The sequence below is a fragment of the Mobula birostris genome, chromosome 1 (genome assembly GCF_030028105.1).
Source record: "Mobula birostris isolate sMobBir1 chromosome 1, sMobBir1.hap1, whole genome shotgun sequence".
In the NCBI taxonomy this organism is placed as follows: Eukaryota; Metazoa; Chordata; class Chondrichthyes; order Myliobatiformes; family Myliobatidae; genus Mobula; species Mobula birostris.
This window is the reverse complement of record NC_092370.1, coordinates 32932542-32954557: the sequence shown is the minus strand read 5'-3', so window position 1 is coordinate 32954557 and position 22016 is coordinate 32932542. Positions and strand designations below refer to the sequence as shown.

The 22016-nt window shown below is 41.3% G+C and overlaps 1 protein-coding gene across 9 annotated transcripts in view; it reads right to left on the bottom strand.

The window, feature by feature from the left end:
* stau2 (staufen double-stranded RNA binding protein 2) overlaps positions 1–22016 on the bottom strand; it is a 364656-nt gene that overhangs the window by 131420 nt on the left and 211220 nt on the right. For all 9 annotated transcript variants that reach the window (XM_072253656.1, XM_072253677.1, XM_072253693.1 and 6 more), the window contains one exon: positions 3807–4099. In XM_072253656.1, coding sequence (XP_072109757.1) covers positions 3807–4099 — 293 coding nt within the window. The remainder of the gene's footprint in view (positions 1–3806; positions 4100–22016) is intronic.

The window sequence follows — 22016 nt, the reverse complement described above, 5'->3', positions numbered from 1 at the left end:
CGCCTAGCCTGCTGAATTCCTCCAACATTTTGTGTGTGTTGCTTGGATTTCCAGCACCGGCAGATTTTCTCTTGTTTGTGCTAACTCCGCTCTACCAACTGGGGATCACTATTTGAGTTGCCAGCATAAATATACAACCACTGAATTTGATTGTTCCAATGCAGTGACTTTTGGCCCGCTTCTTTCAGTTGATCTCCCCCTCCTTAACTGTTCTACACTTGTACAAATTGGAGCTATCCTGTTTACCCACCAGCCTCTGCTGGCTGACCTTCAGTAGCTCTCAATGCCACAATTTCAAATACCTGTCTCCGTATCGCCTCAAACACTCTTCAGAGCTAGCTGAATGTCTGCAATTCTGCCCTCGAGAATACAGATTTTAATCTCTTCTTCATGCTGGAGTGCCTTCAGCTGCAATGGCATGAGCTCTGGAATTCATTCCCTAAACCCTCCCTTCTTTATAACTCTATTTCATCTTTAAAATCCAACTTTTTGACAAATTTAAGTAATTTAGTCCTGTGGCTCATTACAAATTCTGTTGATAACACTCAATGTCATATTGCTTTTAGGGTGTTATATAAAGACAAGGTGCTGATACTGTTATAAAGGCAACACAGAACAGAGATCAAAGGAGTGACTTTACTGATGTGTCTTGATTAAAAACACAACTATGTATGTACCTGCTATGCTATGAAGAAACCCTTCTGGCCATATCTGTCAACATTGCCCAAGTTTTTTTTTAATCTTGATACCAGAATACTGCTGTCAAGAATTCAATAGTAAATTACAGAATATAACTGGCTGATTAATTTGGCAATTGACACAACAAAAGAAATAAATAATTTATACCTATTGATTCAAATACCAACACAAAATTATACCTAACCATTTACAGAAAAATAATTTCCATAATTGAGCCATGCAAGAAAATAGGGGGAAAAAAAGAACCTTAGTTTCTCCAAGGAGAGTTGCACTACCATATATTTTGATGTTGATGTAAGGAATCCACAATTAGAATTATTTTAATTTCCAGAATTTCCAGAATCATTCTTGCTTATGACAAACAAGCTACAAAATAAGCAATTGGCAACTTCACCAATCAAATTTGGATTTAATCTTGATCCTTTGTCTTCTAGCACTTAACAACATTCCACTGAATTTATGTACAATTATTCTTCAGACCAAAACATAACCAGCCAAGATGTTGCAAAGGAAAACAGAGCACATTTGTTACTAAGCAGTAGCCTACACAGCAGATCCTATCATTACATACATGCACTTAATGCAGAAATTAAAATGCTTAATTGCTCAGCAAATCCAGGAGGTTTGCCGTAAATATCTCCAAGCCTGGTCTTCACCATATATGTATGTCAGGCTGCTATACCCACCAATGAGTACAAAATAAAAGTCCTTTTTAAAAATCTATTGTGATACAAATTAATCTTAAGAGTGATCAGTTTGAAGGAGATACAGAAGCCTGAAGGCACACACTCAATGATTCAGGAGCAGCCTCTGCCATCAGATTTCTGAATGGACATTGAACCCATGAACATTACCTCACTACTGTTTTTATTCCTATTTTTGCACTACTTATTTAATTTTATATATATATATATATATATATAGACACACACACACACACATACTGTAATTCAAATGTTTCCTCTCTAATTATATATTGTACCACTGCTACAAGTCAGCAAATTTCACAACATATGCCAGAGATATTAAATCTGATTATGATGCTGATTATTGCCAAATAATCTTACTATTGTAAAACTTAACTTTAATGTGTGCCATTGCTTGGAACTTTATTAGACTTAAAATAATTACATCTGTAAATTAAAACTTCCTAATATTTTTGCTCTCTTTTCTTGCTATCTTAAACCTATGTTTCATTCCCTCTCTTGTTCCTCCTGAGCAATGATTTACACGATTTCTTTTTAAACTTAAGACACCCTGATTCTGGCTTTGTATGCTTCAGTGTGGATTCATTCACCTCATTGATTATGGTGACACCCCATTGCATTTTCCTGTTCTTGCAGATTTTTGATCTATCCCTTGTCGAGAACTCGCATCTTCAAGTACCTCTGCAAAAGGCTGCAGAAGTCTATAAGCCTGTGCTAAAAGTATTAAATGGTTACCAGACTATTATTTTCCTCTGACTGTAAAATCTGGAAAAATTGGTAGCTTAAATAGTTTTAAAATTAAGTCAAATCTCAGAAAGTAATCGTGAATACATCAGCAATTTACCACAACATTGCTAATTAAGCACATATGAAACAATGTGGTTAACCAGTGACAAACAAAATTAGCTTTTATAATTTACTCTTAATTCGAAATTATTACTTGATTACATTATCCACTGTTTTAAACACAGACATTTTGTACTTTAAAAGCAACTGAATAAATAAATCATACCTACTAACTAGCTCTGAATTGAATGGACTGCAAGTGCACATTACAAATTAATTATTACTACGACAATGTAGCATTTTTACCAGGCTAGAAAAATAGCTTAACAAAAATTGTTCTATTGTTTTAAAAAGTTATTACTGTAGCTGAATGTTTCTTGTATAGTCTAAATGTCGAATGCTGATTGAAATTCTGGCAGGTTCTTTTAGTAGGTGCATGTTGGTGACACAATTAAGAATTTAAAGTCAACATTCTTAGTTTAGTAGGATTTATGGTGTTTAATGCACTGTATTGATTATAGTGATTTAACAACAGTCATATGACTGGGAATTGTCCATTGTTTTACGTTTAGCATTAGTGATCTGTTCATATTACTTCACAGTTTGAAACTTTATAGGCACTCTGTTCAAGGATTATTTGGACATTTTGGGCAACTGGGAAATGGTGTAACAAAACGTTAATTTTTCAGTACAAAATCTCAAAAAGAAATGGCGTGCATAACTGTGAATGCTGGTAGTTGCAAAGTTCTTTGATGACTTATTTGGTTAAGGAGTTTGCACTATTTAATAGCACGACATGGAAGCAAATTGTTTCCGACTGATTTATGGTCCATGTTGAGTCAGTTTATCTCAGGTGGAATGCAACAATTGGTCTAAAAAAACTATGGGATAGGAAGGCGAAAAGAATCAGTTAACATTCCTGCCCTAACTACAATCTGAGAACTCCAGCTGGAAAGAACATATGTTTGTCTGTTGGGTGAGGGAAAGATAACGCTTGGTTGCAATGGTTTCCATGATTGAACAGCCTGCTGACATTGATTGTTTGGTTTAAAATAATAACAAGATGGATTAGATACTGTAGTCTGCTAGCATAGTGGATTGCAATGCATTAGGCATCTGTGCCCTCACATGACCATAGTAAAGCACATTTTCACTTACTTCAACTGTGTGCTTAGGTCAGCAGTCAGGTAAGGAGCAAGTCTAGTTGTTAATCAAAAATAAACAATAATACAAATAAGCCTTTATCAACCTCTGAAGAATCCTTGCAAATTTTGGACTCTGATTTGCCTAAAACTTACTAATTGCCAGCATGCAATTAAGAAAGTTAATACGATTTTCAAAATTTCTCTCAAATTCAACTTTCTGAAACTTACCATCTCTGTTGAAAGAAGATCTAAGAAAAGACATGCAGAAAATAGGAGAGACAGTGGTTCTGTTTGTTAAACTTGATCTTAACCAGTTAACATTAAAAATACTTCACTCTCAAACACTGAAGTACCCTGATAAATTTGCAAAATAAAAGAGAATGCAGCAAATTATACTCGTGGTTTAACATACCCTATGATTTTTTTTAATGCGTAAAAATTAACCATTTAGCGGTTTCACTTTCCCCACCTGAAAACCTTGGATTCTGGCTAAGTACTCTAGCTGTTGAGAGGGTTGTACTGCTGAACAGGGGGAAACTGGTGCTTTGCCTTTCAAACTTATAGCTTCTGCAGTTGGGGACGTCCCATTCAACAGAAGCTCCCTTGCAATAGTTGCTGTGTTGCTTGTAGAGCTGAAGAATGAACTACATCCTTGGCTTATTTCTTTAGATGTCAGATAGTTCATTGTAGGAGCTGCCTTATTACGACTTGCTTCCATTTCCTGGTAAACATCAGGGGAAAGATGGAGAATTCCTTTCTGGGCTGAAAATGAAAGAAAACATTATGAAATGTCATTGTTATTATTCCGAATTTAAGGTGATGTGTCATAGATTTATAACCTCCATCTAAACACCTAAAAAATCCTGGAAATCACCTGGAAACTTAAATTAGGACTTTATAACTTTGCACCATAGAGGCTTTACCCCTCACATTAGTACTATATTGTGCAATTTATTCCAATATATCTTTATTTAGTTATATCATAAAAAGTATACACTCTCTTACACACGAGCTTGAGGTATAATTTGCCCCTTGTTCTGTGCGAGTACAACATACAGTTTATGGCATTCAACGCTATAGGAAAAGGATGCACACAAGGCAAGGAGGAAGTCTGAATGGACTAAAATTAGTCTCTCATCCTTCTCATTATACAGTATTGTATTTAAAAGTATGTTGCCACTATAAAGTGGAATCTTTTATTCATAAGGATTTAACAAACAATCAGGTTTGATCAACGATTGCAGCTTCCCACCTATTTAAAGGCAGTGCAATGGACTAAATTGATGAAAGACAGGTGAGAGGCATGAAATGCACTTTCTGGCCTCATTAAAGGGCAGTATGCCATAAAATAAGAATTAGCAACAAGAACAATAATTTTGATTATAATAGTTAACATTAATCAAAACTTTAATAGCTACCACACAAACAATTATTTTGTGAATGCTGTAGCTATCTAAACTGCAAAAGTTATTACCGCACACACATGGGAATATTATTCTATAATTTTCATTGCAATAAACATTCTTCTGTTAAATAAAAAGCAAGGTACTAGCTATTAGTGAAAGAATTTTTATAAAACTAATCTTTAAGCATATGTAACAAAATGTGCTAAAAGTTTCACCTATAATCACATGACTATCTTTTGCAATCTAGTATTCTAATTCTACTGAGGTCATTCTGTCTGCTTTTCATCAGCAACAAATGTCCTTTTCACACTTTAGGCAGACGACGTTACTTCCTTCATGCTGTTAACTTGGTACTTGAGAAGATGTGACAATTATGCAGCAAACATGACTCATCAATGTGCACATTACATGGCTAATGTCGCTTATCAAATGGTAAATACATTTTCCCGGGCATGCCACTTCTAACACTCTTCTGCTGCTTCCCATGCCCTTCAGATTATTTTTCTCACACATCTATTAAACAAACCCCAAATGCAACATAGTGTTTCCTAATTACTGCCTTGGAGAGTTTTGACCTTGTGGGTATCTGTGAAGTAAAACTTGATATAATGCTTACATACTTGTAGCAATTTAAAGGAAATAATCTGTGCCTTTTTTTTAGTTCTCCCATTTCAGAGTTCACATCTAGCTTTGTATGTTTATTCTAGATGGAACTGCGTCAGTGACCAACGGGGAAAACAGCAAGAGTAATTAGTAGCTTGTGTCTGTTCTTTAAAAGAGCAGGTTTTATGCATGAAGGAGCTTTAATATTTATGCAGGCCTAAAGTTTTAAAACTCCACAACTCTAAAAATCTATTAAAAAGAGTTCATCTAAAGTGTAAATAGTTATCGTTGTTTTGAATGTGTTTGAATAAATACAGAGCAAGTCAGTATCACGTGAACAATAAAGTGCAACTCTTCATGATTTTAATGCGAACCTAAACAGACAGTAAATTTTCAAGAGGGTAGAAGTAGGCCTCACAGCACTTCATGCCTGCTTCTTCTTGGCTGGTCTCTCTACCGTAAATATCATACTCCCTTCATCTTCCCATACCCACTGATATCTTAAGCATTTAAGCAATTTATCTATATCTTTGCCACCCAGTGGCATCCAAACCAGACTTCAGGGCAAGCGATCCCAGGTTCGAACTCGGCCGGCTCCTTGCATGCTTTCCATCCATGCTCGGTTGAGCGTGGGGCTAGCCACTCGACCTCGTAAAAGACAGACAAACGCTAAAGAAACGGCAAGGTTGTTGCCTGATGCACCATGAGGCACAGAGCGGAACCAACAACTATCTATATATTTCTTTAAGTCCATGCAGTAAATTGGCTTTCACCATCTTCTATGGTTAATATTTCCATAACTTTACCATTCTCTGAGTGAAGACATTTGTCCTTGACTCAATCCTGCTTACAAACACCTGTGAAATCTCCTCTTCTCTGCATATAGTCTATCTTTGGCAGACTTCAAATGAGATAGCCTCTCAGTTTTGGAATCTCAAGTGAATATAGGCCGAGTTGACCCAAACTCTTCCCATCCTCAACAGTTCCTGCTATTCTTGTCTGAAGATGGATATTCACCATTGATAAAACACTCAAAAAATTCTATAGATGTACTGTGGAGAGCATTCTAACAGGCTGCATCACTGTCTGGTATAGGGGAGCTACTGCACAGGACCAAAAAGGGCTGCAGAGGGTCAAAAATTTAGTTGGCTCCATTTGGGTACTAGCTTACAAAGTCCCCAGGATATCTTCAAGGAGTGGTGTCTCAGAAAGGCAGCATCCATTAATAAGGACCCCCAGCACTCAGGGCACGCCCTTTTCTCACTGTTACCATCAGGTTGGAGATACAGAAGCCTGAAGGCACACATTCAGCGATTCAGGAACAGCTTCTTCCCCTTTGCCATCCGATTCCTAAATGGACATTGAACCCATGAACACTACCTCACTTTTTTAAACACTACCTCACTTCTATTTCTGTTTTTGCACGATTTTTAATCTATTCAATATGCATATACAGTAATTTATTTATTTATTCTTTTTCTATAGTATGTATTGCATTGAACTGTTGTTGCTAAATTAACAAATTTCACAACACAAGCCGGTGATAATAAACCTGATTCTGATTCTGAAATATGTCCTCCCTTAGGTAAAGAAACCAAAACTTCTCATGGTTCTTTACTTCAACAAAGGATGTCCTTAATTATATCTTGAGCAGAGAAAACAATCATCAGCCTTAAACAAAAGAAGAAAATGTTCTTCATTGGACTATTTCAGTTCCTCTGGCTTGTACATTGTCCTTTGAACACTTACTATATTCCAGGATTTGTTCACAAGGCAGACACCCTAAAATAGTTGGCTGAAAAAGACAAACATATTCTAGATTCCATGAACAATCCCTATCCCTTTTATCAGCATGGTGAACAATGGTTTCTACTCAATCTTAGCACGTCATAGTACCAGTAACTGGGAATCCAGTTACCACACCACTTGTCATTTTAGTCTTTCTGAAGTTACAGGGCACTTCAGAGCAAAATAGAAACAAAGATATGAAATACCATGGAATTATGGCTTACAATACAAACTTTGGTAGTGGGTTTAGATTTTTTTCTGTATTATAAAATTATTATATTTCAATATTACGATTTTACTTAATTTTTTATGAATACAGGGTTTTGTGATTGTAATTTTATTTTTAATATAATGTATTTGGTACTTTTTTTTCTTTCGACTTATAATATATAGCTTCTTGTTCTCTGTATTCTTCCAAGCAGAAACTAATAAAAATATCAAAAGAGACAATACAAACAAAAAAATTCTGATTTCTGTTCCCTCTAGTCTGCATGCCACAGATATAGCATTGAAACCATCAAAACTGTAAAGCTTGTCATCAAGACCCCAGCTATGGTGCAGAGTTTCATACTGGATACTTTCACAAGAGATCCGATCCATCCTCTTAAGTGGACTTTCTCAAAGGTGGGTCAAATCAGTATCATCCAATAAGGTTCTTTCTTAAGCAGATCTTTTGGCAACCACACAGAACAAACCGCTGCTGGTATTCTATTGCAGGAGTGAAAACAGTCGAGCTGTTTTCTTCCAGAGTCTGCCAACTTTCTGGAACAGGAAGTTCTTTCACGCCTTCCCTCTTATATTCAAGATCACATACAAACTTTGATTGAAATGAACCAGATTTGTTTAAATAGCCAAATGTGCCTTTGCCAGTCAAGGGGTTGGGGGGGGGGGGGGGGGTGATGAGGGAGGAGAGTCAGATTGCGGTTTTACTGACCATAAGTGTGAATAAATGCTTTTGCATTCTGTATAGATGGAGTGCCATGCCTAGTTTAGTACTCTTTGGACTAACAAATGAATGTCTGACATCATTACAAAAAACAAATGTAAACTAAATGTAGTTTAATCATCTTTTGAAATGATGCAGGATAAGAAACTAATGCAGGAGCAGGCAATATGTTTCCTGAAGGTTGCTCAATAAGACAATGGATCATGCTATATTTCAAGTTCACTTTGTTGCCGGTTCCTTTTACCCTGATTCCCTCACTGACTCTTGAACCTAACCTTGAATATACTTGCAATTACTTAACATCCACACTCCTCTGTAGAAAATTTCAAAAGCTTAAATCCACTGCAGAGAGAAAAAAAATATCATTTCGGTCTTAAATGGCTGACCCCATTTCTGGGAACAATGACTCCTAGTTCAGATTCCAATTTGTTTAATCACACATACAAAGGAACATACACTGAAATGTATCATCCGCGTCAAGAATCAACACACTTAACGATGTGCTGGAGACCTGCAAGTGTTTCCACACATTCCAGCACCAACAAAAAACACGCGCTATGTTCAGCAGAATAACACAAGTAACAGCAACAATAGCAGCATAACAAGTCCCTTTCCCACCCTCCCACACACACTGACAGGCTTCAACCCCAGGACAGACCTGGATTAGCCCTGGATTCTCAGGCTCACAGACAATGGGCCTCCGATCTCCATTTCCTGGGCACGGACTCGCAGATATCCGGCCTCTGACCTCTGGACAAGTTGACCCACAGGTTTCGACTTTCAGGCCTCTACCTCCAGATTCACCAATCACAGGTTTGACATTCAAGCCTCAACCCTGGTGACATGACCCTCGTGACTCGCATCCGTGCAGACTTCCAACCCCAGAACTTGCTGACTTGAGGATTGTTGGTCTCCTCAGCTCCCACAGAGATGATCTCCAGGATCGCTGACCTTCAACCACGTAGCGTTCTGACCTGGACTCCAAACACTGGCTCCTGCCCTGATATTCACTTACCATTCTTCCGCTCACTCATCCCTGTCCCTCAATCCAAACCTGACCTCTAACTCCCATGCTCTGCCCAAAATCATCCTATGAACCTCAACAAAAGCAATTAATCTCAACCTTGACAAACATTGCAGCTCACCATCATCTTGACGGGACTGAGAGAACGTAGCCTCCTGCCATTGTGAAAATTTTGAACATTACATTGAGATTGGCCCTCATTCCTCCAAATTCAGTGAGTGGAGTCCTCTGCAAGAATGCCTACAATCCAAAAGCAAAGCGTCATACATCTGTGCTGTGCTAAGAACCACAATCTATAATAAAACCCATCTGTGTCTCAAAATGAAAAAGTTCAGATGCCTCATTGTATTCTGTGGTCTTCCTCCTATTGTGGTCAGACATGGCACAAAGCAACTTATTTCATAAGGATTAAGTAAAATGTACTTTGATGTTTAGAACTGGATGGAAATTCCTTAACTGTTTTGAGAGAGTTAACCTTTTGAATTTCACATGAAGAATCTCCAACAATTACACTTGTCCTGGCATGTGACAAAATTTACTTTCACCTAAGACCTCTTGTTCAGCACCGAGTTATTGTAAGCACAGGCACCCTTAAGCTGTTGATGAGATATTGATGAGGCAGTTACAAGAAAGGAATTTCAAGTCGTGCTTTTCCATCTGAAGCTTTGAAATCAGAGTGCAAAAGCAAAAGTGTCAGCTTTCGGAGCCAGTGTACACTGAAAAGAACAATTACTCTGGAAAACAATAAGATTTAAGATTCAAAATTATTTATTGTCTTTCTTCAGTACACAAGTGTTACGGAGAATGAAATAATTGTTACTTCAGATCCGATGCAGCCTAAAAAAACACAATAAGCCTAAAGAACACAATAAAAATAAATACATAAGATTAGCTCACACTGTATCCATAGAAATACTGTATGTACAAGTGATGCTATGTACAGGAGTATCTGCACATAACGTCATAACGTGACTCTGACAGAAAATGATAAAGTAGTGGTGGTGGGGTGGCTTAAATGGGTGGAGGTGATGATCAGCCCAGTAGCTTGGGGGAAGCAATTGTTTGTGAGTCTGTTGGTCCTAGCGTGGATGCTGTGTAGCCTCTTTCCTGATGGGAGTGGGATAAACAATCTGTGAGCAGGGGGGTGGGATCCTTCGTGATATTACTGGCCTTTTTCCAGCACCTTTCTTATAAATGTCCTCGATGGTGAGTAGGCTGGTGCCGGTGATGCCCTGGGCAGTTTCAACTACCTACTGTAGAGCCAACCTGTCCGCCGCAGTCCGGACAAAGAATTCTCAGAATCAAACACAATCTGATCATCTGATACGGGATCATAAATGTCAGTGGTGGAGGAGGAGATCATCTGGTGTGTAGTATCTATGCTGACTAACAAAAGTACATTAAGATTAATCCCACCTCCCTGTTCTTGGTCTACAGGCCTACAGGCCACACCACATCAAGTTGGCTTTGCTGCATGGTGATGTGGCTTTCAGTCTCTACCCTTCCTCAGATCACCCTCTCGAGACAGCCCTAGCACGTCAGATATAAAGGATTTTCTGCAGTCTTCTTCGATCTAGTAAACAAGCACTGGTTAAAGGGAAGTAAGGGTTTCCCCCATTCGTCCTGCAAGTTCGTACTGTTCAAAGCAACGCGCAGCACTGGCGTAAGAACAAGTGAAGAAAATGTTGGGACAATGATACAGCCTTCCTTGATGATCCAAGTCTTGGCTGTTTTATTCATTTATTTTTATTTAGAGATACAGCATAGAAATAGGCCCTTTTGGCACAGTGACTCCATGCCACCCAACTACACCCACATGACAAATTAACCTGACTAACACGCACGTCTTCGGAACGTGGGAAGAAACTAAAGAATTTGGGGGAAACCTACGTGGTCATGGGAAAATGTGCAAACTCCTTGCAGACAGTGGCAGAAGTGAGCCTGGGTCACTGGTGCTGTAATAGCATTATGCTAACCGCTACACTACCATGCTGCTGTGTTGTAGATACATTGGCTAGGATTACAGCTTGAAATCATCATGAAGCCAACACAACATGGAGCTGAATTTCCATGGAATGCCAGATTTAAGGAGGATGCGCCATAATGCCCAGAGATAGGTGGAGTCAGAAGCTTTGGCAAGGTCAAAGTCATCCATCAATAGTGATAAATCGTGTGTCCCTGCTTTTCTCCCGACAGAGCTGTGCAATGAAAATCACATCCACTGAGCCTCAGGGTGGATCCATGCCGTGATTCCAGAAACCGCTCTGCGGCCACGGAGAAAGGAGGAGAGGAGGACAATGGTAACTTTACCCCGGCAGGCAGTGGTGACCTAAACTGGATTCATCATCCTGACTAAAGACAATTATGATTACAGCACGCTTAAATCATAAGACCATAAAATCATAAGACATAGGAGCAGAATTAGGCCATTTGGCCTGCCTGTTGAGTCTGCTCCACCATTCAATCATGGCTGATCCTTTTCTCCCCTTCCTCAGTCCCAATCCGCAGCCTTCTCTCCATAACCTTTGATGTCGTATTCAATCAAGAATCTATCAAGTTCTGCCTTAAATGCACCCAAATGACCTCACCTCCACAGCTGCCTGTGGTAAGAAATTCCACAAATTTACCACCGCCTGGATAAAGAAATTCCTCCGCACCTCTGTTTCAAATGGACACTCTTCTATCCTTAGGTTGTGCCCTCTTGTCCTAGACTCCCCCACCATGGGAAATATCTTTTCCACATCTTCTCTGTCTAGACTCTCCCACTATGGGAAACACATCCTTTTCACATCTTCCCTGTCTCGGCCTTTCAATGAGATCCCCCGCCCTCATCCTTCTAAATTCCATTGAGTACAGGCCCAGAGCTATCAAACATTCCTCATAAGATAACCCTTTCGTTCCCGGAATTATCCTTGTGAACCTCCTCTGAACCCAGCACATCTTTTCTTAGATGAGGAGCCCAAAACTGTTCACAATACTCAAGGTTAGGCCTCATCAGTGCCTTATAAAGCCTCACCATCACATCCCTGCTTTTGTATTCTAGACCTATTGAAATGAATGCTAACACTGCATTTTCCTTCTTCACCATCAACTCTACCTGCAATTTAATCTTTAGGTTGTTCTGCACAAGGACTCTCAAGTCCCTTTGCATCTCAGATTATTGGATTTTCTCCCCAGTTAGAAAACTGTCTGCTCATTTATTTCTACTACCAAATTGCATGGCCATGCATTTTCCAACATTGTATTTCATTTAACACTCTCCTGCCCATTCTCCTAATCTGTCTAAGTCCTTCTGCAGCTTACCCGTTTCCTCTACTCTATCTGTCCCTCCACCAATCTTCATATCATCTGCAAACTTGGCAACAAAGCCATCTACTCCATCATCTAAATCATTTATATACAGCATAAAAAGTATCCCAACTTCAACCCCCGCGGAATACCACTAGTCACTGGCAGCCAACCAGAAAAGGATAGTTTTATTCCCACTCACTGCCTCCTACCAATCAGCCAATGCTCTAACCATTCTAGTAACTTTTCTGTATTATCAGGGCTCTTAACTTGGTAAGCAACCTCATATGTGGCACCTTGTCAAAGGCCTTTAGAAAATCCAAATATACGATACTCGGTTACAGAATCAGGGCCTCTGTACCTCCCTCTGCAATTGGATCCTCAACTTCCTAACTGGAAGACCACAGTCTGTGCGGATTGGTGATAACATCTCCTCCTGGCTGACAATCAACATTGGTGTACCTCAGGGGTGTGTGCTTAGCTCACTGCTCTATTCTCTATATACACATGACTGTGTGGCTAGGCATAACTCAAATACCATCTACAAACTTGCTGATGATACAACCATTGTTGGTAGAATCTCAGGTGGTGACGAGAGGGTGTACAGGAGTGAGATATGCCAACTAGCGGGGTGGTGTTGCAGCAACAACTTGGCACTCAACGTCAGTAAGGCAAAAGAGCTGATTGTGGACTTCAGGAAGAGTAAAACGAAGGAACACGTACCAATCCTTTTAGAAGGATCTGAAGTGGAGAGAGTGAGCAGTTTCAAGTTCCTGCGTGTCAAGATTTCTGAGGACCTAACCTGGTTCCAACATATTGATGCAATTACAAAGAAGGTAAGACAGTGACTATACTTCATTGGGAGGTTGAAAAGGTTTGGTATGACAACAAAAACTTCTACAGATGTACTGTGGAGAGCATTCTGACAGGCTGCATCACTGTCTGGTATGGGTGGGCTACTGCACAGGACCGAAAGAAGCTGCAGAAGGTTGTAAATTTAGTCGGCTCCATCTTGGGTACTAGCCTACAAAGTAATCAGGACATCTTTAGGGAGTGGTGTCTCAGAAAGACAGCGTCCATTATTAAGGACCCCCAGCACCCAGGGCATGCCCTTCTTTCACTGTTACCATCAGGTAGGAGGTACAGAAGCCTGAAGGCACACAGTCAGCGATTCAGGAACAGCTTCTTCCCCTCTGCTATCTGATTCCTAAATGGACATTGAACCCATGAAAACTACCTCACTTTTAAAATATATATTATGTCCGGTTTTTACACAATTTTTAATCTATTCAATATACATATACAGTACTGTAATTTATTTATTATTATTATTTTGTGTTGGCATGTGGCCAAGTGGTTAAGGCGTTCGTCTAGCAATCTGAAGGTCGCTAGTTCGCGCCTTGGCTGAGGCAATGTGCTGTGTCCTTGAACAAGGCATTTAACCACACATTACTCTGCGACGACACTGGTGCCAAACTGTATGGGTCCTAGTGCCCTTCCCTTGGACAACATTGGTGCCATAGAGAGGGGAGACTTGCAGCATGGGCAGCTGCTGGTTTTCCATATAACCTTGCCCATGCCTGTGCCCTGGAAACCTTCCAAGGTGCAAATCCATGGTCTCATGAGACTAACGGATGCCTATTTTTATTTTTTTTCTTCTTCTTCTATATTATGCATTGCATTGAACTGCTGCTGCTAAGTTAACAAATTTCACAACACATGCTGGTGATAATAAACCTGATTCTGATTCCAAATACTCCATAACTTCATCCTTAACAATTGACTCCAACTTCTTCCCAACCACTGAGGTCAGGCTAACTGATCTATAATTTCCTTTCTGCTGCCTTCCCCTTTTCTTAAAGAGTGGAGTGACATTAAATTCATGCCAAATAAATTCCATTAATAATACATGAAAATGGTTCCATAAATCTTGAGATCATATTTGTAAAGAATGACAAAATAATATGTATATTCGCTGGAAATTTACAAAATTGTACACATTTCTGGTAACTATAACATATGTACCACTTAATTTTATTTCCTCAACTGAATGGATTACACAAGAGGTTCCAGAAAAAAAAAACGACAGAAGAATGCAAATATGATGGGAAAGGCTGGGAAGGAATGGCCAGTGGGAATTTCCCCAAAAACTGTATATTCATTTTGCTGTCTGTAGGAACAATTCTTCCCAGAACTCTCAAAGCTAAATACTTCCCCATGGAGTACAAAGTGCACTTTACTTTTTCATTAAAAAAGGCACATATTACACTTGATACTGCAGTATAATAAAAATCAATAATGTATTTTATTTTTGCTGTTACTTTCTACTTTCCACTCCTAAAATGGGGGGGGGCAAAGGGGGGAAGGGGAAAAGAGGAGGTGAAGGGGAGGGCGAGGGGAAGGGGCAAGGGGAGGGAGGGAGAGGGATGAGGGGGGAGAGAGAGAGTCTTTCAGAGTCAGAGGGGGGGAGAGAGAGGGGAGAGTCAAAGAGAGAGAGAGACACACACACACACACACACACACACACAGAGACAGAGAGAGAGAGACAGGGAGAGAGAGAGACAGACAGAGAGAGAGAGAGAAAGAGACAGACAGACAGAGAGAAAGAGAGAGAGAGTCAGAGAGAGGGAGAGAGACACAGAGAGGGTCAGAGAGGGAGAGAAGGGGGGGAGGACAACAGGCAGAGAGACAGAATGACAGGCAGAGAGCGCGACAGGCAGAGAGAGAGAGAGAGAGAGAGAGAGAGAGAGAGATTGATTGAAAACCTTCCCCTAACATACAATTTTATAGAAACTTGGGTGGAGTGGTTACTCTTCTGGTTTTTGATTACATCTTTTGTGGAGGTATGCAGTCTCTTTTGGTGCTTTTACAATGCATTGCTGGGTCTAAGACAATAGATCCATCTGCCTCCATGTTCCTTTAGGAGGCAATGAGAACAGGAACTCCTTGAAAAGCTCAATAAAATGGTCCTTGACATCACTAAGACAAGGTAGTTAATACTTTTCACAACAGCCAAAAGAACCACCACTTTGGTATCACCTATAGTTTTTAAATTCAGGAGTACTTTGAAGACCCAGCTAAGACAGAAAACTACAGCGGCTAGCCTTTTAATAAATTATTTGGAATCAAAACTGATTGTTCTGAATTCACAGACACAACTGTGAACAGGATGTATCGTTCAGCTCTTTAGAGCAGTGAGAAAGACATTAAAGTGCAAGGTTGAATAACTAGTGAATATTTGTGTTTAAGTGTGAGAGATGTTCAATAATATTTAAAATCACTGCATTCAACTGCTCTCAGTTTACCAACTTTGGAGAGTGACCCATTCAGCAGCAAGGTCTTGGATCACTGCTGGGTTTGTGCATTCAACTGGGGTGAAGATTTCATGCTAAACTAGCCTTAACTTCTTGGATTAAGAAGGATGGATGAAATGTTAAAGTCATTAATGAAATGTCCTCACTGAAAGGATTTATAAACACTGAGTCAAGACAGAAACAATCTGATTTTTTTTGATGCGTCTTGCACACTTTTGAATGACAAGACTGATTTGGGCTAAATACAGAGCGAATGGGAGTGAATATAATGGAATTATACCTCAGGAGGAGAGGCAGACAGAATGGTTGTGTGGGAAACTTATAAATTTATTCAAACAGTACAGTTCATTGTTACACAGGTGAGTTGTGAATATTAAATTCTACTGGAATGGAAGTTTTTCCCTAGGCAAATATGAGATAATCTCAGAGAGTGAATAGCATTTGCAACTTTTGTACATTCCAAGTAAAATATATTAAACAATTGATACCCAGCAACAACTACAAAATAACAATCTTATCAATCAAGCTGACATCATAAAAGCCACAGCAAGGTTAAATTTCTGTTGCCTTGAAGTCATTCCAAGGTATTTGTTTAAAAAGAATAACACATTAAATTGGAGCAACGCGCAAAATACTCAGCAGTGCCACGAGAGAGCAGAGGGGAGGAACACATGGATAAAGGAATCATGGACAGCAATCCCTGAAGAAAGCTAAGAGCGGTGGGGGAGGGAGACAGATAAAGGTGAGCTTGCTGATAGGGTTCTGTGATTCCTTTCCCTATTCGTCCCTCTGCACTAATCTCCCTCCTTGTTTTTATCCCCGCACGAGAAAGAAGTGCTACTCCTGCCCATTCACCTTCATTCACAGTCCTTCCAGATCAACACTTCACCTGCAAATCTACTGGGGTTGTTTAATGCATCCAGTGCTCCCGACGCTCTGTCCACAACAAGCAGATTTCCCGGAGCTCAACCATTTTAATTCCAATGCCCATTCGAATTCCGACATGTCGGTTCATTGGCCTCCTCCACTGCCATGGTAAGGACACTGTCAGGTTGGAGAAGCAACACCTCAGAGAGTCTGGGCAGCCTCCAACCTGATAGTATGATTATCGATTTCTCCAAGTGCCAGCAATTTTTCTCTCCGCCCTCCCCTATTGTTCAATTCCCCCCCACTGGCCCCCATTTTACCTCTCTCCTTCTCGCCTGCCTATCATCTCCCCCTGGTGACTCCTCCTTCCCTTTTTCCCACAGTCCACTCTCTTATCCTATCAGATTTCTTCTTCTCCAGCCTTTACCTTTTCCAACTACAACCTCCCATCTTCTTACTTCAAACTCCCTCTCCCACCCCCTTCTAGTCTGTAATCCTTCCCCTCCCACCCAACCTTCTTATTCCAGTTACTTCCACTTTCTTTCCCAGTCCTGATGAAGGGTCTCGGCCTGAAAGATTGAATATTTACTCCTTTTCCATCGATGCTGCCTGACCTGCTGAGTTCCTCCTGCATGTTGTGTGCGTTGCTCAGAATTTCCAGCATCTGCAGAATCCCTTCAGTTTACACATTAAATTGGTTTCATGATTTTGTCACTCATTGCCCTTTTTTTTCCTGAATATGTGATGAGGTATTTGAGATCTGTGCTTTACATACATCACAATTACACATTTACATAGAAACATAGAAAATAGGTGCAGGAGTAGGCCATTCGGCCCTTCGAGCCTGCACCGCCATTTATTATGATCATGGCTGATCATCCAACTCAGAACCCCGCCCCAGCCTTCCCTCCATACCCCCTGACCCCCATAGCCACAAGGGCCATATCTAACTCCCTCTTAAATATAGCCAATGAACTGGCCTCAACTGTTTCCTGTGGCAGAGAATTCCACAGATTCACCACTCTCTGTGTGAAGTAGTTTTTCCTAATCTCGGTCCTAAAAGGCTTCCCCTCTATCCTCAAACTGTGACCCCTCGTTCTGGACTTCCCCAACAACGGGAACAATCTTCCTGCATCTAGCCTGTCCAATCCCTTTAGGATCTTATACGTTTCAATCAGATCCCCCCTCAATCTTCTAAATTCCAACGAGTACAAGCCCAGTTCATCCAGTCTTTCATCATATGAAAGTCCGGCCGTCCCAGGAATCAATCTGGTGAACCTTCTTTGTACTCCCTCTATGGCAAGGATGTCTTTCCTCAGATTAGGGGACAAAAACTGCACACAATACTCCAGGTGTGGTCTCACCAAGGCCTTGTACAACTGCAGTAGTACCTCCCTGCTCCTGTACTCAAATCCTCTCGCTATAAATGCCAGCATACCATTCGCCTTTTTCACCGCCTGCTGTACCTGCATGCCCACTTTCAATGACTGGTGTATAATGACACCCAGGTCTCGTTGCGCCTCCCCTTTTCCTAATCGGCCACCATTCAGATAATAATCTGTTTTCCTATTTTTGCCACCAAAGTGGATAACTTCACATTTATCCACATTAAATTGCATCTGCCATGAATTTGCCCACTCACCCAACCTATCCAAGTCACCCTGCATCCTCTTAGCATCCTCCTCACAGCTAACACTGCCACCCAGCTTCGTGTCATCCGCAAACTTGGAGATGCTGCATTTAATTCCCTCATCCAAGTCATTAATATATATTGTAAACAACTGGGGCCCCAGCACTGAGCCTTGCGGTACCCCACTAGTCACCGCCTGCCATTCTGAAAAGGTCCCGTTTATTCCCACTCTTTGCTTCCTGTCTGCTAACCAACTCTCCACCCACACCAATACCTTACCCCCAATACCGTGTGCTTTAAGTTTGCACACTAATCTCCTGTGTGAGACCTCGTCAAAAGCCTTCTGAAAATCCAAATATACCACATCCACTGGTTCTCCCCTATCCACTCTACTAGTTACATCCTCAAAAAATTCTATGAGATTCGTCAGACATGATTTTCCTTTCACAAATCCATGCTGACTTTGTCCAATCATTTCACCGCTTTCCAAATGTGCTGTTATCACATCTTTGATAACTGACTCCAGCAGTTTCCCCACCACCGACGTCAGGCTAACCGGTCTATAATTCCCTGGTTTCTCTCTCCCTCCTTTTTTAAAAAGTGGAGTTACATTAGCCACCCTCCAATCCTCAGGAACTAGTTCAGAATCTAATGAGTTTTGAAAAATTATCACTAATGCATCCACTATTTCTTGGGCTACTTCCTTAAGCACCCTGGGATGCAGACCATATGGCCCTGGGGATTTATCTGCCTTCAATCCCTTCAATTTACCTAACACCACTTCCCTACTAACATGTATTTCGCTCAGTTCCTCCATCTCACTGGACCCTCTGTCCCCTACTATTTCTGGAAGATTATTTATGTCCTCCCTAGTGAAGACAGAACCAAAGTAATTATTCAATTGGTCTGCCATGTCCTTGCTCCCCATAATCAATTCACCTGTTTTTGTCTACAGGGGACCTACATTTGTCTTTACCAGTCTTTTCCTTTTTACATATCTATAAAAGCTTTTACAGTCCGTTTTTATGTTCCCTGCCAGTTTTCTCTCATAATCTTTTTTCCCCTTCCTAATTAAGCCCTTTGTCCTCCTCTGCTGAACTCTGAATTTCTCCCAGTCCTCAGGTGAGCCACTTTCTCTGGCTAATTTGTATGCTTCTTCTTTGGAATTGATACTATCCCTAATTTCTCTTGTCAGCCACGGGTGCACTACCTTCCTTGATTTATTCTTTTGCCAAACTGGGATTAACAATTGTTGTAGTTCATCCATGCAACCTTTAAATGCTTGCCATTGCATATCCACCGTCAATCCTTTAAGTGTCATTTGCCAGTCTATCTTAGCTAATTCACGTCTCATACCTTCAAAGTTACCCCTCTTTAAGTTCAGAACCTTTGTTTCTGAATTAACTATGTCACTCTCCATCTTAATGAAGAATTCCACCATATTATGGTCACTCTTACCCAAGGGGCCTCTCACGACAAGATCGCTAATTAACCCTTCCTCATTGCTCAAAACCCAGTCCAGAATAGCCTGCTCTCTAGTTGGTTCCTCGACATGTTGGTTCAAAAAACCATCCCGCATACATTCCAAGAAATCCTCTTCCTCAGCACCTTTACCAACTTGGTTCACCCAATCTACATGTAGATTGAAGTCACCCATTATAACTGCTGTTCCTTTATTGCACACATTTCTAATTTCCTGTTTAATACCATCTCCGACCTCACTACTACTGTTAGGTGGCCTGTACACAACTCCCACCAGCGTCTTCTGCCCCTTAGTGTTACGCAGCTCTACCCATATCGATTCCACATCTTCCCGGCTTATGTCCTTCCTTTCTATTGCGTTAATCTCTTCTTTAACCAGCAACGCCACCCCACCTCCCCTTCCTTCATGTCTATCCCTCCTGAATATTGAATATCCCTGAACATTGAGCTCCCATCCCTGGTCACCCTGGAGCCATGTCTCTGTGATCCCAACTATATCATAATCATTAACAACAATCTGCACTTTCAATTCATCCACCTTGTTACGAATGCTCCTTGCATTGACACACAAAGCCTTCAGGCGCTCTTTTACAACTCTCTTAGCCCTTATACAATTATGCTGAAAAGTGGCCCTTTTTAATGCTTGCCCTGGATTTGTCGGCCTGCCACTTTTACTTTTCTCCATAGTACTTTTTGCTTCTACCCTCACTTTACACCCCTCTGTCTCTCTGCACTGGTTCCCATCCCCCTGTTGTGAACTAACCTCCTCACGCCTAGCCTCTTTAATTTGATTCCCACCCCCCAACCATTCTAGTTTAAAGTCACCTCAGTAGCCCTCGCTAATCTCCCTGCCAGGATATTGGTCCCCCTAGGATTCAAGTGCAACCCGTCCTTTTTGTACAGGTCACGCCTGCGCCAAAAGAGGTCGCAATGATCCAAAAATTTGAATCCCTGCCCCCTGCTCCAATTCCTCAGCCACGCATTTATCCTCCATCTCATCGCATTCCTACTCTCACTGTCGCGTGGCACAGGCAGTAATCCCGAGATTACTACCTTTGCGGTCCTTTTTCTCAACTCCCTTCCTAGCTCCCTATATTCTCCTTTCAGGACCTCATCCCTTTTCCTACCTATGTCATTGGTACCTATATGTACCACGACCTCTGGCTCCTCATCCTCCCACTTCAGGATATCTTGGACACGATCAGAAATATCCCGGACCCTGGCACCAGGGAGGCAAACTACCATCCGGGTCTCTGGACTGCGTCCACAGAATCGCCTATCTGACCCCCTCACTATCGAGTCCCCTGTCACAACTGCCCTCCTCTTCCTTGCCCTACCCTTCTGAGCTACAGGGCCAGACTCTGTGCCGGAGGCACGGCCACAGTCGCTTCCCCCGGGTAAGCTGTCCCCCCCAACAGTACTCAAACAGGAGTACCTGTTGTTAAGGGGCACAGCCACCGGGGTACTCCCTATTACCTGACTTTTCCCCTTCCCCCTCCTAACCGTGACCCACTTGTCTGCCTCCCGTGGCCCCGGCGTGACCACCTGCCTGCAACTCCTCTCTATCACCTCCTCACTCTCCCTGACCAGATGAAGGTCATCGAGCTGCAGCTCCAGTTCTGTAACGCAGTCCCTTAGGAGCTGCATCTCGATGCACTTGGCGCAGATGTAGACGTCCAGGAGGCTTGGAGACTCCAGGGCCTCCCACATCCGACACCGAGAACAGCAAACTGCCCTCACACTCATACTGCCCCTCTCCTCAAATAACAACTAAAAATGAATGCCAAACCTTCCTCGCCCGTTTCCGCCTAAGCCCGTTTCGCCGAAGCCCTTAAGCCTTCACTCTGCTCCCAGCTCACTCCGCAGCCCGCAAACTACGCTGCCCGCTCTATGAGGCTCTGTTCCTTTTAAATCTGCCGCACTGCACAGCCCGACGTCACACACCTGCGCAGTCCCGCCTCTCAGAACGCCGTTGGAGAAAAAAATTAACCCTTGTGACTGAAGGGGGACTTTAGATATTTTTCCATAGTTTCATTCTGAGACCAGAGTGGGATGGGAGAGCAAAAATAAAACATTTGAAGTATGCTATTGATTGCATCTTCACCAATTAGTTATAGTCATACTTTATTGATCCCGAGGGAAATTGGGTTAAAAATCAATTAAAAACCATGGTAATTTTAGTACACTTAATAACCATTGTTTCATGATGGCCCAATTTCCTTGTAGTGCTAGAAAATGTGAACATTAGGTACATCAACACAAGAGACTGCAGATGCTGGAAATCCAGATCAACATACACAAAATACTAGAGGAACTCAGGTCAGAGAGCAT